The 20,253-nt window shown below is 40.3% G+C and overlaps 1 protein-coding gene across 3 annotated transcripts in view; it reads left to right on the top strand.

Moving 5' to 3' along the window:
- NHS (NHS actin remodeling regulator) overlaps nucleotides 1-20,253 on the top strand; it is a 337,770-nt gene that overhangs the window by 286,489 nt on the left and 31,028 nt on the right. For all 3 annotated transcript variants that reach the window (XM_043459974.1, XM_043459976.1, XM_043459975.1), the window contains exon 3: nucleotides 2,948-3,081. In XM_043459974.1, coding sequence (XP_043315909.1) covers nucleotides 2,948-3,081 — 134 coding nt within the window. The remainder of the gene's footprint in view (nucleotides 1-2,947; nucleotides 3,082-20,253) is intronic.

Genomic DNA, 20,253 nt, shown 5'->3' on the forward strand with positions numbered 1-20,253 from the left:
ATATACAATGGCATATTACTCGGCAACGCAGAAAGAATGAAATATTGCACCAACATGGATGGACCTAGAGATTATCATACTAAGTCAGAGAAAGAGAAATATATGCTATCACTTATATGTGGAATCTAAAAAAAAAATTACTTATTTACTAAACAGAAATAGACTCATAAACATAGAAAACAAACTTGTGGTTACCGAAGGGGGATGGGTAAGAGTATGGGATTAACAGATACTCAGCACTATATATAAAATAGATTAACATCCAGGATTTACCTGGATAGCACAGGGAACTATATTCAGTATCTTATAACAGAAAGGAATCTGAAGCTATAATGCCTGAAACTAGCACAGTATTGTAAATCTACTATATATAATAAATACTTTTTAAAAAAGTCTTCCTGATGAGCAACAGCTATGGAGGCAGTTTAGCAAAGAGCACCTACATGGGGTTGAGGACTTTTCGCTGGTTGTGAATGGGAGTCAACATTTGTCTCAAGAACCCCAAACAAAGGAAGATTGAGTAATTCTGCCACATTTTCCTGGCAGACAAAGCTGGCAGTTGAGGCAGGGAGGCCCACAGACAGGCAGATCAGCCATGAAGAGAAATCAGAAGGCTGAAGAGTGCTCAGGTACTGGTTTAGAGCACAGCACACTGAACACAGCAGAGAAGAAAGAGGTCAGCATTAGGGAGGCCGGTGTAAACGGGCAACAAGACCCCGAGAAGGACCTAAGAGCAAGGGTACAGTGAGGGCACTGACTCAGTACCCAGCCCATGGGAAAGATAGGGCTTTAGAGTACATTCTGCGGTTACAAAAGCAGACCTTCATGAAAGCATTAATTTGTTCTTCCTTTCAGTCACTCCACAAACATTTACTGAAAATCCACTATATCACAGGCACAGCAGGGCACAGTGATTGAAAGCTGACTGTAATCTCTGTTGTCCAGGAGCAGACTTCTATACAGAGGCAGACATACAGAGAGATCCTGACTTTTATCAGTACAATGACAGAGATGAAATGGGCCCTGCGCACTACAGGGCCTTTAGAGAAAAGACACCTGACGCCGCCTGAGAGGGTTAGTGTAGTTGGCTGTTTCCTAATATGGGTAAAGGGCTTCCCTAGTGGCTCGGTGGTAAAGAGTCTGCCTGCCAATGCAAGAGATGCAGGTTCGATCCCTGGGTCAGGAAGATCACCTGGAGAAGGAAATAGCACCTCACTCCAGTATTCTTGCCTGGGAAATCCCACGGAGAGGAGCCTGACGGGCTACAGTCCATGGGGTCGCAAAGAGTCAAACACAACTGAGCAACTAAACAACAATACGGGGGAAAGAATACTGTCTTATGAGTAGCCAAATATTCTATATTTTCAGTCCAAAGAATTAGAATGTGATAAAATGTAATTATAACAAATATACTATCAAATGCCAGCAGTCTTGCTCTGATGAGCGAGGTGTGTTTAGATCTTCTAGAGCTTACAAGTCAAGGAGTGGTCATGAGCAGGGCCCTGGGGCCAAGTGTGTACCAGTGACAGCTTGGCAATGACTTAGCCTCCCTGACCCATTTAGGCATCTGCACAAGAGGGACACTATCGGTGCCTGCTTCGTGCAGTTGTCAAGATAATGCACCTACAAGCTTTTGCAAAGCATCTCGCTCATTGCCCAACAAACACTGGGCATCACAATTATTATTGTGGATGTGCTGAGTAATGGCAGTTTTAAACAACAGAAGGCAATTTAGGATACCTGCTGCACAAATTTGTACCCTGGTCATATTGGGTGGGGGTCACGAGACTTTAGGCCCTGGGTGTGAGTGTGGGCTGGGTTTTGGCAGGTAGTACAGTCTTTGGTGTGGCCAGTTTGTTGGGCAGGATATGTTGGGTAGGCTCACTAAGATACCCAAAAAGCTAAACTGTGCTCCTGGTGTCCCTGTGATTCTTATTATGCAGTTAGGATCACTTCACCCCACACATGGAAATTTCTTGGTTTTTCCCAAAAGTAGCTTTATTTCTAAATTAGACAGTTGCCATCATTGGGATTCTTTTGCTTTCTCTAGGAACCCAGAATTTGAAAACCATCTGGGTGTTGTGGGTGACAGAGCTTAGATGGGTGCAATGGTGTGCTGGTCACAGTCTCTTTTCAAAAAAATATAAGTAAGAGTTAGTTGCTCAGTTGTGCCCAACTCTTTGTGACCCCATGGACTGCAGCCCACCAGGCTCCTCTGTCAATGGGATTTTCCAGGCAAGGATGCTGGAGTGGGTTGCCATTTCCTTCTCCAGGGGATCTTCCCAACCTAGGGATCGAACCCAGGTCTCCTGCACTGCAGGCAGATTCTTTACCAACTGAGCTACAAGGGAAGCCCAAAAAATGTAATAAAGAAATGAATGAATAAGGCCCTAATGTGTAGGACTCACCAATTTCTGTGATATAAATATTCCCACCATAGCCTATTTCAAGTTACTGACAATTTAAAAGCTGGCTTGCAAAATTCCTGAACCCCTAACTATCTATGCCCCTGAGCCAATGTGAGCTGGCTCCACTACCCACTGGATAGCTGTGAGCATCTGTCCTTACCACGCCCTGGGAGGCTCTTGCCTGTCTGTGCCTATGGTCCACTCCAGGACACATGTAAGCAGATCTTGCACTGCTATTCTAGATTTTTTTTTTTTTTTTTTTTTTGGTTCATGTAGTTTTGAAACAAGTTGTGTTGAGAAATATCAAACTCAGAGTGATCCGTCTTGAGACGGACCCACTGAAATGTAGGCATCCAATTTCATATTACTATGAAGTAAAAGTTTAGTTCAGAAGCATTCTGAAAATCTTATTTGGTATACAAATGAGCTAGATTAGCAAAAACTCACTTTTTTCCAGCCTTTCGCTCATCCTCCCAAGGGGGAAAGAGAAATTGAAAATGCCAAGTGTGTTTCTGTACTATTGATTTTTCTGCCCCCAGAACACCGGAGCCGGAGCGATCGTCGGGAGCAGAGAGCTGCTGCACCCATCTCGGTAGCAGCTCCTCCGCTGCCCGCCTACCCCCCGGCCCACAGCCAGAGGAGACGCGAAGCCAAGGACCGGCACTTCTTAACGGTAAGCTTGGTGGCCGAGCAACCACCCTGTGCCTGCTCAGTGGGAAGTCTGAGTGGGTCTTGGGAGTCAGTGTCCCTTCTCCTACCAAAGGAGACTGGGCTGCCTGAAAGAGCTAGTCATGGGCATTTGACAACTGAATTTTTCCCCTTTTGTTTCTGAAAGGAATGCCTCTTTCTTTGGAATAGAGTGGGGATACAGATTTGTTTTTCAGTTAATTGGCTGCACAATGCTATAAAGCAGTAACAGTTAAGGACTCTAAAGTAAGAGAAATTAGGAGTATGGGATTAAGACGTATACAGTGCTATATGTAAAAAAAGATTAACAGGATTTATTGCTTAGTTTTGTTGTATACCTGAAACTAACATGATATTGTAAAGTAACTATACTTTAATAAAAATAAAGTCAGGGGGGAAAGTCCTTCAAATCCTAATTCTTCTGCATACAAGCTGAAAGATTTAGAGCTGGTTATTTACCTTCTTTGCCCTAAGCTTCCTCATCTGTAATATGGGGATATTAATAGTAGCTAGCTTATAGAGTTTGAGGGTTAAATGAGATAAGGCATGCAAAGATCTTATCACAATGCCAAGCATAGAGCAAGACTTCAGTAAATGTTAATTGCTGCAACCACTACTGTTGTTACTAGCCAGGTGATAGCGTGGCCGTCTTGGTAAGGTGAACTGAGAAAGCACTTATGTGATGTGAAAAATTACTGTTAAAGATGAATCATGTCATAATTTCATGCTTCCCCCATTCTATGGGTGTTCTGAGTAACCAGTTCCTAGAGTGATATCACCACCACTGGTGATGTCAGCCTTTCCTGGGTGGGTGTGGCTGTAACTCGGCTCAAGCCCCCAGGTATGGATCAGAGATGATGAAGCTGAGACCAGCTCAGAATACCTGGAAACACCATTACTCCAGGTGTGTCTTCTGAGGCCTCAGGAGGGACAGGTGAGCACTTTCTGCTATCATTGAGGTGAGGGACTGCTATTTCTGTGACCAAATCAGCCCACAGAGCCTGCCTGAGTGGTTGGACTCCTGTGCCCTTGTCATGCTAGTGTGAGGCCCTAAGTCTAAAGAAGTTATAATAGTGTAGGGAGAGGTTGAGGTTTTATTTGAAATTAAGGTTGTATGTATGAGTATAAACTCTGTACCCTTATGGGTTTTATAACATGCAAATTAGATGCAAAATATATGGGTCACATGATGCCAGACACCCAGATGAGAACAGATTTCATCTAAATGACTCTCATGATATATCCAGATAAAACAATGAGTGATATTTAACAATAGACAGACTTTTTCCTACCTGTGGCTAGACAGTAGGCTTCATGTCCTTCAGGTTCATCAAATGTCTGCTAAGTGCCATGTCAAACCACACTGGCTGCAATGCAGCCCAGGGACCAGAAAGGAAGGTAAGAGCCTCTGAGGGCTTTCCAGGTCTTTATATAGAACAGTTACACATGCTAGTGATTTGTCATAAAAGCCCCTGCTTGACAAAAGTTCCTATTAAGCTCAAATCTGCTTGCTGAAGCATTTGCTTTTAATGAGGCATTTTCTGCATAAAAATGCTAAAAATATTTTCCCCATTCATTATAACATGTTTTGTGGCTCATTAAGTTGGTTTTTTTTATGGGGGGAGGTGGGAGAGAAGAACGTTAAACATTTACAGAAATGACATAAAAATATTACCCTTTGTCTTCATCTGCATAATTTTTAATAATGTCTAAATTCCAAAGTAAGAGTATAGGAAAAAGCTTAGACTAATGAATAGCAATGAGGGTACTTCATTTTCCCAATAGACATTAATAAGAGGTCATACTTATATAAAGCAGAAAATTTACCCATCTCAATGACACTATTTAGTATATCTAAGTAATTTGGGAAAACTTTAACTGTTTCATTTGTTTGATTGGGTTTGGGTCACCATGGTCATTGGAAGATTTTCCATTCAAGTTGAATCCCTCAGACCTGGAGCTGACTCACAATAGAACACAGTTCTGTACATTATGCTAACAAAGGCTATACACTAAAAGAGAAAAGGCTGTTGGTATAGGGATAGGAAATTTGTAGCCAAATTGCTAGACAGACATTGTCATAAATGGCAACTCTTCTTTCATTTACAAGACTTTAGTTAAATCATTTTTTTTCCTTTAAAAAAGCATTCATACTGAGATTCTGATATATAATCATCCACAATTCTACAAACTATTATACTGTACCTTGGTCATTAAAGACATGGACTGTGAAGCCAACTGCCTGGAATTGAAGACCAGCTCTGCTATTTAAGAGCTATGTGACCCTGAACAAGCTAATCGTTTCAGTGTCTCAGGGATAATAACAGCTGCTGCTGCTGCTGCTAAATCGCTTCAGTCGTGTGCGACCCCATAGACAGCAGCCCACCAGGCTCCCCCATCTCTGGGATTCTCCAGGCAAGAACACTGGAGTGGGTTGCCATTTCCTTCTCCAATGCACAAAAGTGAAAAGTGAAAGTGAAGTTGCTCAGTCATGTCCGACTCTTAGCGACCCCATGGACTGAAGCCTGCTAGGCTCCTTTGTCCATGGGATTTATCAGGCAAAAGAGTAGTGGAGTGGGGTGCCATTGCCTTCTCCGATAATAACAGCTAGTACCTCATAAGTCTGAAATAAGGATTGAATGTATTAATACATGTAAACAGCACCTGAAGCCTAATAAGCACTTAATATGTATTAGACATCATCATCATTACTACAATTAGGCAATCAAGTCCCTGAGGTTATCAGTGATACAGTGATAAGACCATGGGTCTAACTAGGTTTAAATCCCAGTTCTGTAAGCTGAAAATTCAAGGGGTATCTCTTAACTAAAGCCCATATGGAAACCCTCCCTCAGTAAGGGTGGCAAAGGAGGTGATTTCAGGCCCAGATGGTTTCCCAGGGGAATTCAACTAAACCTTCAAAGTCCAGGTAACACCAATGCTCTATAAGTTGTTTCAGCACATTGAAAATGAAGAACTTCCCTGATTCTTTTATGAACTTTTTCTGAAGGTTTGATATTTAAACCTGATACAGATGGGAGGGAAGGTAGGAAGGACAGACCAATACCAATTCATGATTATTGATGCAAAACTACTAAATTAGGACTTCCCTAGTGATACAGTGGATAAGAATCTGCCTGACAATGCAGGGGACACAGGTTCAATCCCTAGTCTGGGTAGATTCCACATGCCATGGAGCAGCTAAGCCCGTGAGCCACAGCTAATAAGCCCACGTGCCACAACTACTGAAGCCTGCGTGCCCTAGAGCCCATGCTCTGCAACAGGAGAAGCCACCCCAATGAGAAGCCTGTGCACCTCAAGAAAGAGTAGCCCCTGCTTGCTGCAACTAGAGAAAGCCCACACGCAGCAATGAAGACCCAGTGCAAAGCTAAAAGAAATAAAATACATTAAAAAAACTAAATTAACTTTGAGCAAACAGAATACAGTATCACATTAAGAAATTAATATACCATGACTAAATGGGATTTAATGCAGGAATGGAAGGTTGGTTCAGTATTAGGAAATCTATTAGTATCATATACTGTGTTAATAGATCTAAGGAGGAAAAATCCATATGATTACTTCCATAGATGATGGAAAGGCCTTTAATAAAATACAAGACCTATTCTTTATGAAGACTTGAGAAAATAGGAAGTGAGTGGTACTTCATTAACAGGATAAAATATCTCTGCCTTAGTCCTAAAGCCAATATCTTACTTAATAGGGAAACATCAGAGGCATTTCTACTAAAATCAGGAACAAAGGAAGGATACTCACGATCTGGTACTAATTGGCATTATATTAGAGGGATTAATCCATGCAGTTAGACAAAATAGATCAATTACAGATATAAGAATTGGTAAAGAAGAAGTAAACCTAAGTCTAGTTGCAGGTGATGTGATGCTGTACCAGGAAAATTGTAGAGAATCAATGATAAAACCAATTTAAACAATAAAAGAATTCAGTACAGTAGCAGGACATAAACACACAAAAATCAATACCCTTCATTTACACAAATGAGAGACAATTAGATGACCTTGTGCTATAGAAAATTCCATTTACAGCAATAACAAAGAAGGTTACTTAGAAATTAGTTTTTCACAAATGTACAAAACCTATATTGGAAAAACTTGAAAGCATTCCTAAAAGACACAAAATTAGACTTTCTCAAATGGAAGGACATCCCTTGTTCTTGTATAGAATGATTCAGCACTATAAACAAGTCAATTCTAAGTTAACTTAGAAATTTAACACAATTCCCCCAAAAATTACTCATAAGTTTTTTTAAAAAGGGAGTTAGATCCATTGATACTGAAGTCCTCATGGAGAAGCAAACCTACAAGAACAGCTAGAGAAAATTCTAGCCAAGATGGCAGAGTAGAAAAACCCTGAGCTCACCTCCTTTCACAGCACACCAGAACTACAACCATCTGCAGAACAACCATCTATGAAAAAGACCAACACCTACCAGAAAAGATCTTTAACAACTAGAGACATAAAACACACACACACACACACACACACACACACACACATAAAGAAGGAACCACAACAAGATGGGTAGGAGTTGATTTGTGATATAATTAAGTCTCATACCCCCAAGGTGAGTGACCCACAAACTGGAGAATACTTCCATTGCAGAGTTTATCCCACAGGGGAGTTCTGAGTCCCACATCAGGCTCCCTAGCCCAGAGGTCCTGCAATGCTCTGGGAAGACAAGCCCGCAGAGCATTTGGCTTTGAAGGCCAGCAGGGTTTAACCACTCTTAAAGGACGCACACACAAAAACCTCATGCACACCAAGATCCAGGGCAAAAGCAGTAATTTCATAGGAGCCAGGGCCAGAACTATCTGCTGGTCTTGAAGAGCCGCCCAGAGAGTTGGGGGCAGCTGTGGCTCATCCCGGGGACGTAGACACTGGCAGCAGCCATATTTAGGAACTTATTCTACCCCATGGAAGTCAGTGCTGGCAGGTGCCATTAGCTCAGTAGCACCAAGCTATGGCCCTTACCCAGTGGCCTGTAGGCACCTGTTTTGGGGCATCTCAGGTCAAACAACTAACTGGATGGGGACACAGCCCCACCCATCAGCACACAGGCTGCCTAAAGACTTCGTGTGCTCATGTGTGCTTAGTCACTCAGTCGTGTCCAACTCTTTGCGACCCCATGGACTGTAACCCGCCAGGCTCCTCCATCCATGGGGATTCTCCAGGCAAGAATGCTAGAGTGGGTTGCCATTCCCTTCTCCAGGGGACCTTCCTGACCTAGGGATTGAACCCAGGTCTCCTACATTGCAAGCAGATTCTTTACCGTCTGAGCTCATATGAGCCTGAGTTCATAGCCCCCTCTAGACACACCTCTAGGCATGGCCCTGCCCACCAGAGGGCCAAGACCCAGCTCCACCCACCAGTGGGCAGACACCAGATGCCAAAAAACCACAATCCCACAGCTTGTAGACCCAACCAGCCAAAAGTATATCAGACCCAATCCTTGGACAAGCCCTGCCCACTAGCAGGACAACACAAGTTTTGGGACACCCCAAACCTCACACTCAGCTGTGTTAGGAACTATGCTTCCACCACCCATCAGTGATCTGACACTAGCTCTGGATCCCTGGGCCCTGCAGCCAGGCTCCAGGACCAGGCTCCACCTGCCAGGAGTTTAGCACTAACCCCAAGAACTGCCTTCACCCACCACTAGAGAGGACAATAATCCCTGAGTCTTCTGTACCCTGATTCCGCCCACCAGTGAGCCGGCACTAGCCCCAGGGCCCCCTGGAGTTCTGCAGTCAGACACCTCATAAACAAGTCCCAGCAGCCAGTAGCATCCACACAAGGCAGGGCCTGACAACCAGTTGGACTGGGGGCCTTCCAGACCACCCACATAGTCAGCCCACCACAAAAGAAGGACCCACACAGCCGTCTTAGAGGGAATCCCTAGAGCATATAGCTTGGGTGACAAGAGGGGAATGTGCCTCAGGGACGCATAGGACCTGTCCTACAGAGGACCACTCCTCCAAGGTTGAGAAACATAACTAACCTACTACGTATGTAAAAATACCAACAGCAACTTAGACAAAAATGAGGTAGCAGAGGAACATGTTCCAGATGAAGGAATAAGATAAAACCCTAGAAGAACTAAGCGAAGAGGAGACAGGCATTCTACCTTAGAAGGAGATCAGAGTAATGATCGTAAAGATGATGAAAGAACTTGGGAGAAGAATGGATGCACAACACAAGTTAGAAGTTTTTAACAAAGAGTTAGAAAATATAAAGAATAATGAAATAGAGATGAAGAACAATAACTGAAATGAAAAAATATACTTTAGGAGGAATCAATAGTAGACTAAATGATATCAAGGACTGGATTGATAAGCTGGAAGACAGTGGTAGAAATCCATCACTACCGGTGAACAGAAAAAAAAAAAAAAATGAAAAGAGGACAGCTTAAGAGACCTCTGGGACAACCTCAAGCATACTAAAAATCACATTATACAGGTCCCAGAAGTAGAAGAAAGAGAAACAGGCTGAGAACATATCTGAAAATCTAATAGCTGAAAACTTGCCTAACCTGGGAAAGAAAACAGTCACCTAAATCTAGGAAACACAGAGTCCCATAGAGAAGAACCCAAAAAGGAACACATCAAGACACACTATAATTAAAATGACAAAAATTAAGGATAAAGAGAGAATATGAGAAACATCAAGGGAAAAGCAACAAGTAACATTAAGGGAACTCCCATAAGGCTATCAGCTGATTTTTCATCATAAAATCTGCAGGCCAGAACAGAATGGCACAATATATTTAAAGTGATGAAACAGAAGAACCTACAACCAAGACAACTCTACCCAGCAAGGCTCTCCTTCAGATGTCACAGAGAAATCAAATGCTTTACAGGCAAGCAGAAAGAGTTCAGTACCACCAAATCAGATTTACAACAAATGGTAAAGGAACTTCTCTAGGCAAAAAGAGAAAAGGCCCCAAGTAGAAACAAGAAAATTACAAAATGAGAAAGCTCACCAGTAAAGGCAAATATATAGTAAAGGTATGAAGTCATCCACACACAAAACTAGTAGGGAGGTTAAAGACAAAAGTAGTAAAATCATCTATATCCACAATAAACTGTTAAGGAATACACAAAATAAATACATAAAAATATGATATTAAAAATAGTAATTGTGGGAACTCCCTGGCAGTCCAGTGGTTAGAACTCTACGTTTCCTATGCATGGGGCACAGGTTCAATCTCTGGTTGCAGAATTTAGATTCCATAAGCTTTGCAGCAAAAATAAAGCAATCATGAGGGGAGGATAATATAAATGCAGGATTTTTGAAATTTATTCAGGGTGCCCAGGCTTGCCACTATTATTCAACATAGTTTTGGAAGTCTTGGTCATGGCAATCAGAGAAGAAAAAGAAAAGCAATCCAAATTGGAAAAGAAGTAAAACTGTCACTGTTTGCAGATGACATGATACTGAAAATCCTAAAAATGCCACCAGAAAACTACTAAAGCTAATCAATGAATTTAGTAAACTCACAGGATATAGAATTAATACACCAAAATCTCTTCTATTCCTATATACTAACAATGAAAAATCAGAAAGAGAAATTAAGGAAACAGTCTCATTCATCATTGCAACAAAAAGAATAAAATACCTAGGAATAAATCTACCTGAGGACACAAAAGCCCTGTATCCAGAAAAACTATAAGACACTGATGAAAGAAATCAAAGATGATACAAACAGATGGAGAGATATACCATGTTCTAGGATTGAAAGAGTCAATATTGTGAAATGACTATACTACCCAAAGCAATCTACAAAGTCAATACAATCCCTTTCAAATCACCAATGGCATTTTTCACAGAACTATAACAAAATTTTTTTTACAATCTGTTTGGAAACACAACAGATCCCAAAGAGCCAAAGGAATCTTGAGAAAGGAAAATGGAGCTGGAGGAATCAAACTCCCTGACTTTAGATGGTACCACAAAGCTAGAGTCATCAAGACAGTATGGTGCTGACAAAAAAACAGAAATATACATCAATGAAACAGGGCAGAAAGCTCAGTGATAAACCCACGCACCTATGGTCACCTTATCTTTGACAAAGGAGGCAAGAATACACAATGGAGAAAAGAAAGCCTCTTCTATAAGTAGTGCTGGGAAAACTAGACAGCTACATATAAAAGAATGAAATTAGAACACTTCCTAACACAATACACAAAAATAAACTCAAAATGGATTAAAGTACAAATTGTAAGGCCAGACACTATAAAACTCTTAGAGGAAAACATAGGCAAAACACTTTTTGACATAAATTGCAGCAAGATCCTTTTTGACCCACCTCCTAGAGTATTGAAAATAAAAACAAAAACAAATAAATGGAACCTAATTAAACTTAAGAGCTTTTGCACAGCAAAGGAAACTCTACATAAGATGAAAAAACAACCCTCAGAATGGCAGAAAGTATTTGCAAACAAAGCAACTGACAAAATATATCTCCAAAATATTATCCAAAATATTATCTTCAAAATATATAAGGAGCACATGCAGCTCAATATCAAAACAACAAACAACCCAATCAAAAAACGGGTGAAAAACTTAAATAGCCATTTCTTCAAAGAAGATGTACAGATGGCTAATAAACACATGAAAAGATGCTCAACATTGCTCTTTATTAGAGAAATGCAAATCAAAGCTACAATGAGATATCACCTCACACTGGTCAGAACGGCCATCATCAAAAAATTGTACAAACAATTAATGCTGGAGAGCATGTGGAGAAAAGGGAACCTGCTTGCACTGTTGGTGGGAATATAAATTGATACAACCACACTGGAGAGCAGTATGGAGGCTCCTTAAAAAACTAAAAACAAAACTACCATATGACCCAGAATTCCTACTACTGGGCACATACCCAGAGAAAATCATAATTTGAAAAGACACATGAACCCCAGTGTTGACTGCAGCACTATTTGCAATAGCCAGGACATAGAAGCAACCTAAATGTTCATTGACAGATAAATGGATGAAGATATGATCCATATATACAATGGAGTATTACCCCTGAAAAGGAACCAACCTGGGTGATTTGTAGAGATGTGGATGAACCTAGAGTCTGTGATACAGAGTGAATAAGTCAAAAAGAGAAAAACAAATATTGTATATTAATGCATATATATGGACTCTAGAAAAATGGTACTGATGAACCTATCTGCAGGACAGGAATACAGACAGAGAGAATGGACTTGTGGACTCAAGATGAATTGAGAGGGTAGCATATACACCACCACGTGTAAAATAGATAACTAGTGGGAAGCTGCTGTGAAACACAGGGAGCTCAGTTTGGTGCTCTGTGATGACCGAGAGGGTGGGAGGGAGGCTCAAGGGGGAGGAGGTATATGTATACATATGGCTCACTCACATTGTTGTACAGCAGAAACTAACACAACACTGTAAAGCAAGTATACTCCAATTTAAATAAATAAAATAGACACCACAGAGATAAAAAGGATAAGAGACTACTAGAGCTTCCCTTGTAGCTCAGTCGGTAAAGAATCTGCCTACAATACAGGAGACTCAGGTTTGATTCCTGGGTTGGGAAGATCCCTTGGAGAAGGAAATGGCAACCCACTCCAGTATTCTTGCCTGGAAAATCCCATGGACAGAGGAGGCTGGCAGGCTACAGTTCATGGGGTCGCAGGAGTTGGACACAACTTAACAACTAAGCCACCAAAAGACTACTACAGACAACTATGTGCCAATAAAATGGACAACCTAGAAGACACATGAACAAACCTTTAGAAAGGTACACTCTCCCAAGACTGAACCAGGAAGGAATAGAAAATATGAACAGACCAATTTCCAATAATGAAATTGAACCAGTAATTTTAAAGCTCACCCCCCCCCCCAAAAAAAAAAGTCCAGGGCTAGATGATTTCACTGGTGAATTCACCAAACATTTAGAGAAAAGTTAAGACCTATCCTTCTCAAAATATTCCAAAAAATTGCAGAGGAAGGAACACTTCTCAACTCATTCTATGAGGCAGTGTCACCACGATACCGAAACCAGACAGAGTTATCACAAAAAAAGACAATTACAGACCAATATCACTGACGAACATAGATGCAAAAATCCTCAACAAGACGTTAACAACACAAATCCAACAATACATTAAAAGGCTCATACACCACGATCAGTGAGATTTATCCCAGGGATGCAATGAGTTTTCAATATCCATAAATCAATCAGTGTGACACACTACATTAACAAATTTAAGAATAAAAACCATATGAGCACCCCAACAAATGTGGGAAAATCTTCTGATAAAGCTCAACATCCATTTATGAATAAAAAAAATCCAGAAAGTGGGCATAGTAGTAACATAACTCCACTAAATAAAGGTCATACATGACAAACCCACAACTAACATCATGCCCAATGGTGAAAAGCTGAAAGCATTTCCTCTAAGATAAGGAACAAGGCAAGGATGGCCACTCTTGCCACTTTTATTCAACATAGTTTTGAAGTCCTACCCACAGCAATCAGACAAGAAAAAGGAACAAAAGGAATCCAAATTGGAAAGGAAGAAGTAAAACTCACTTTTTGCAGGTGACATGATACTATATATAGAAAATCCTAAAGATGCCACCAGAAAAGTACTAGAGCTCATCAATGAATGTGGTACAAAATTAAAGTACAGAAATCTGTTGCACTTGTATACACTAATATAAACTATCAGAAAGAGAAATTAAGGAAACAATCCCAGTTACCAATGCATCAAAAAGAAAAAAAAATACCTAGTAATAAACCCACCTAAGGAGGTAAAAGGCCTGTACTTGGAAAACTGTAAGACGTTAATGAAATAAACTGAAGACAACACAGATGGAAAGTATACCATATTCTTAGACTGGAAGAATATTGTTAAAATGATCATACTACCCAAGGCAATCTACAGATTCAGTGCAAGGAAGGGAAAGAGTGAAAGTGGCTCAGTCGTGTCCAACTCTTTGTGACCCCATGGACTATACAGTCCATGGAGTTCTCCAGGCCAGAATACTGGAGTGGGTAGCCTTTCCCTTCTCCAGGGGATCTTCCCAACTCAGGGATCGAACCCAGGTCTCCTGCACTGCAGGCAGATTCTTTACCAGCTGAGCCATAAGGGAAGCCCAGGAATACTGGAGTGGGTAGCCTATCCCTTCTCCAGCAGATGTTCCTGACCCAGGAATCAAACCAGGGTCTCCTGCATGGCAGGTGGATTCTTTATCAACTGAGCTATCAAAATACCAGTGGCATTTTTTTAAAAAATGAGAATAATTTTTAAATTTGTATGGAAACACAAAAGACCCTGAATAGTTGAAACAGTTTTTCTTTCTTGAGAAAGAAAAACAAGAGCTGGAGGAATCATGCTCCCAGTCTTCAGCCTATACTACAAGGCTATAGTCATCAAAACAGTATGGTACTGGCACCAAGTACTGGCACATAGATCAACAAAACAGAATAGAGAGCCCAGAAATAAACCCATACACTTAAAATCAGTGAATCAACAACAAAGGAGGCAAGAATATACAATGGAGAAAAGGTAGTCTCTTTAATAAGTGGTGCTGAGAAACCTAGACAGCTACATGTAAAAGAAATCTCTAACACCATATACAAAACAGATTCAAAATGGATTCAAGACCTAAATGTAAGACCATATACTATAAAACTCCTAGAGGAAAACATAGACAGAACACTCTTTTTGACATAAATCACAGCAATATATTTTTTGATCCACCTCCTAAAGCAAACATACGCAAAAATAAGCAAGTGGGACCTAATTAAACTTAAAAACTTTTACACAGCAAAGGAAACCATCAATAAAATGAAAAGATAACCTACGGAATGAGAGAAGATATTTGCAAATGATATGACCAGTGGAGGGTCATATCTAAGAAATGTAAATGGCTCATACAGTATGGCAGAAACCAACACAGTAATTGTAAAGCAATTATCCTCCAGTTAAAAATAAACAGCTCATACAACTCAGAATCAAAAAACCAGACCACCTGATTAACAAATGGGCAGAAGACTTGAATAGACATTTTTCCAAAAGGAAATGCAGATGGCCAACAGGCACATGAAAAGATGATCAACATCACTAATGATTAGAGAAATGGAAATGAAAACTACAATGAGGTACCACCTCACACACATCAGAATGCTATAATCAAAAATATTATTTATTATAAATAATAAATGCAAGGGAGGGTCTGGAGAAAAAGGAACCCTTGAATACTTGGTGGGAATGTAAATTGGTGCAGCCACTGTGGAAAACAGTATGGTGATTTCTCTAAAAACTAAAAGTAGAACTACCATATGACCCAGCAGTTCCACTCCTGGGCATATACCTGGGAAAAAAAACAACCCCAAAACACTAATTCAGAAATGTACACACACCCCAGTGTTCATAGCAGCATTATTTACAGTTGCTAAGATATGGAAGCAATCTAAGTGTCATCAACAGATGAATAGATAAAGAAGATATGGTGTGTGTGGGTATATAATGGAATAGTACTCAGCCATAAAAATAAAATTTTGCCATTTGCAGCAACATGGATGGATTTGGAAGGCACTATGCTAAATTAAATAAATCAGAGAAAGACAAATACTGTATGATAATCACCTATATGTGGAAACTAAAAACCAACAAACTAGTGAATGAAACAAAAAAAAAGAAGCAGAATCAGAGACAGAGAGATCAAACTAGCGGTTACCATAGGGAGAGGGAAGAGGGGAGGGGTAACATAGGATATTATGGGGTTATATGAAATTGTGTGTGTGAGACTTCTGAAAATTGCAAAGCACTATAGAATTTAAAGACTCATTCAATTAAAAATAGTCTATTACATTAAAAAAAAGAAATAGCCAGTAAAATTCTGAAAGAAGACACCTCTAAGGGGGAACTAGACCTAACAGATATTAAAATATCTTTAAAGCCTAAATACACTGAATTACAACAGTGTGATACTGGCACAAATATACCAGTAGAATAGAATACAAATTCCAGAGATGGACCCAAGTATACATGAAAACATCTGATAGAGGTAGTATTGCTAAACATTGAGGCAAAAAGATAGAGTTTTTTTTTTAATGTTGAAGAAAAAAATTTTTATCAGAATTTCTCAACACTACTGACATTTTGAGTCAGATCATTTTTTGCTGTGGGAGTTAGCCTATGCACTGTAGGATGTTTAGAAGCATCCTTGGCCTCTATACACTAGATGTCAGGAGCACTCCTTCCCCTAGTTTTGACAACATGAAATGTTTCCAGACACTGTTACATCGCCCCTGGTTGAGAACCATTTAATTATAGAGTTATACTTCACACCTTATATAAGATTGAACTCCAAAGGGATCAGAGACCTAAACATAAAAAAATGCAACCATACAAGTACTATTACAGAGTAGGGGTGAATTATTCTTTGCCCTTGGTCTAGGAAATGGCTCTGTAACTCTGACAACAGAGGCAATAAAAGAGACTACTGATAAATTTGAACATTAACTTTTTGCATGCTGAGACACCATAAACAAAGTCAAACAATAACCAAAAACTGGGAAAATATATGTGCAACATATACCATAGGGGAAAAGGACTGATATCACTAATAGATAAATATCTCTTAAAAATGAGGGACAAAGAGAGGAGCAAAAATCTGGTAGAAATGTCGGTGGAAAGCCTTGAACAGACAATCCAGAAGAAAACATGAAAACATTTATTAAACTTAGGGGAAATTGTTCAAACTCATAATTAGGGAAATAGAAACAATACAGATACCATTTATCACCTATTAGATTAGGAAAAATTAAACAATACAACAACATACTCTATTCCATTGGTGCAATTGGAGAGAAAACAGGTACTCACAAATATTGCTGGTGGAAATGCAAACTTTTTGGACAGCCTACCTAGAAGGGAATTTGGCGATCTCTAACACAACTGCATATGCACTCACTTTCTGCCCTAGAAATCTTGCTAAACCTTCACCTCCAATAATACAAAAAGGTTATTCATTGCAGTGTTGTTTACAATTATGAGATACTGGAAGGTGCCTATAAACAGATGGATATATTTAAGAGGTATTTAGTCATTAATGATATTAGCCCTTTTTCTGTGGTTCTGTACATGTAGTGATGGAATACACTATAGGACATCCACATAATGAAGTACTATGCAGCTGTAAAAAATATTTTTATGAGCTAATAAGGAGTGCTTTCCAGGACATACTCTTAAGGGACAAAGGCAAAGCCCAAAAGAGTATCTACAGTATGCTACCCTTCATGTTACAAAGAAGGATATATAAGAAATTATGAAGGTATCCACTTGTTTGTATAAAAGAAATAGTCAACTCTGCTATAGCACAACATAGCCATCCTTATAAATCTTCACATTATGCAGAACTGCACAATAAAAATCCAAAGGTTTATGGAGAAAACAGCACAACACTCAAAACATTTCTGTCATACACACATATACAAAGACAGGAACCTAATAAACAGTAGCACAGGTTTACATGTGCGAAATGGTTAAGTAATGCATAATACAATAAATATGTCACTTTCCCTAGAAAAGGCCCTAAAGTGTGCTTGTGGAGTGGGCATCAGGAGAAGGGGGAGAGGCAGGGGTACCTGAAATCAGAAGGCAGGCTGCAGTACCAGATGTCGATGGGTGTGGCTGCTAAGACAAAGAGTGAACCAAGGGGGCTCAGAGATGATTGAGGTGTGTGCATTTTGTGTTTTTCCACAGTTCAGGTCAGCTGGGTCAGTTCCTGCATTCACCCAGAGCTTCTCATGCACAAGATTGTGCATAAAACAAACACAAAATTCATGCTGAGCTCAGATTGTTCTCTAAGATAGCAGTCATGTTGGGACAAACTCACTTTTTCAAAACAAGAGTTATGGCAAAACCGACTATATAGGGGAGAGAAACCAGAAACGAATGAGACAGGTTTACCAACAGGGCGTGGGTAGGAATGGGGTAGAAAATGTGGGGGGTGGGAAGGAGGCAGCAGGGTCAAGGGAGCATGTCTTTGAGTATATTTTGGGGAGCTCTAACTCTTAGAACCCAAGTAATCTTTCACATGCATGCATGCATGCTAAGTTGCTTCGGTCATGTCCGACACTTTGCACCGTTATGGACTATAGCCTGCCAGGCTCCTCTGTCCATGGGGTTCTCCACGCAAGAATACTGGAGTGGGTCGCCATGCCCTCCTGCAGGGGATCTTCCCAACCCAGGGATCGAACCCATGTCTCTTATGTCTCCTCCACTGGCAGGAGGGTTCTTTACCTCTAGTGCCACCTGGGAAGCTCCAGTGTATCACATACCCAACCCGATAAATAAATAATTAACATCAGCCTGAATGTAAAGAGAAGCCAAAATGGAAAACAGGCGATAACAAATAAACCTAACTATATTACAAATGAGTATCATAACCACACTGAAGGAGATGGGGAAGAAAATAGCTAACCTAAGTAACTTTGGAAAGACCTATGTTTACTTTGTTGTTTTGTCTTAATCACAAATATTTATGGATGGACTGATGAATATAATTTTAAATATAAGAATAAGGCATGACCAAGGATTTAAACAATATGCTATGACTGCTAAAAGAGGGCAAAGCCATAAACTTAGGAACTTTAAAAATTCAAGTCAAAGAGCCTCTGAGGTGCTGAATAGATGCTTATCAGACAGTTATCCCCTTGTAAACAATTCCTGTGTTATATCACTTCATCAGAAAGCCAGAATGATACATCATACAGAATTCCTCATTTGTTTGCACTTGAGCGATCTCTCCCAGCCACTCCCCTGTCCCCCATTCCTTTCCTTTCCCTTTGCAGTGGTGTCCTTTGGCCATTCCTTTTCTAAAGAATTGCTTCTTCCCAAGCGAGGAAGCACACAATGAGTCAGAGAAAATCCACCAGTTCAGTTCAGTTCAGTCACTCAGTCGTGTCCAACTCTTTAAGATCTCATGGACTGCAGCACGCCAGGCTTCCCTGTCCATCACCAACACCCGGAGCCTGCTCAAACTCATGTCCATTGAGTCGGTGATGCCATCCAACCACCTCATCCTCTATCATTCCCTTCCCCTCCCATCTTCAATCTTTCCCAGCATCAGGGTCTTTTCCAATGAGTCAGTTCATCGCATCAGGTGGTAAAAGTATTGGAGTTTCAGCTTCAACATCAGTCCTCCCAATCAATATTCAGGACTGATTTCCTTTAGGATGGACTGGTTGGATCTCCTTGCAGTCCAAGAGACTCTCAAGAGTCTTCTCCAACACCACAGTTCAAAAGTATCAATTCTTCAGTGCTCAGCCTTCTTTATAGTCCAACTCTCACATTCATACATGACTACTGGAAAAGCCAAAGCTTTGACTAGACAGATGTTTATTGGCAAAGAAATGTCTCTGCTTTTTAATATGCTATCTAGGTTGGTCATAGCTTTTCTTCCAAGGAGCAAGCATCTTTTAATTTCATAGCTGCAGTCACCATCTACAGTGATTTTGGAGCCCAAGAAAATAAAGTCTCTTACTATTTCCATTGTTTCCCCATCTATTTGCCATGAAGCAATGGGACAGGATGCCATGATCTTAGTTTTCTGAATGTTAAGTTTTAAGCCAGCTTTTTCACTGTCCTCTTTCACCTTCATCAAGAAACTTTTTAGTTCTTTGCTTTCTGCCAGAAAGGTGGTATCATCTGCATATCTGAGGTTATTGATAGTTCTCCCAGCAATCTTGATTCCACTGTGTGCTTCATCCAGCCTGGCATTTCACATGATGTACTCTGCATACAAGTTAAATAAGCAGGGTGACAATATACAGCCTTGACATACTCCTTTCCCGATTTGGAACCAGTCCATTGTTTCATGTCCAGTTCTATCTGTTGTTTCTTGTCCTGCATACAGATTTCTCAGGAGGCAGGTAAGGTGGTCTGGTATTCCCATCTCTTGAAGAATTTTCCACAGTTTATGGTGATCCACATAGTCAAAGGCTTTTGCATAGTCAATAAAGCAGAAATAGATGTTTTTCTGGAACTCTCTTGCTTTTTCGATGATCCACCAGATGTTGGCAATTTGATCTCTGGTTCCTCTGCCTTTTCTAAATCCAGCTTGAACATCTGGA

This window comes from Cervus canadensis, chromosome X, assembly GCF_019320065.1.
Source record: "Cervus canadensis isolate Bull #8, Minnesota chromosome X, ASM1932006v1, whole genome shotgun sequence".
Taxonomy (NCBI): domain Eukaryota; kingdom Metazoa; phylum Chordata; class Mammalia; order Artiodactyla; family Cervidae; genus Cervus; species Cervus canadensis.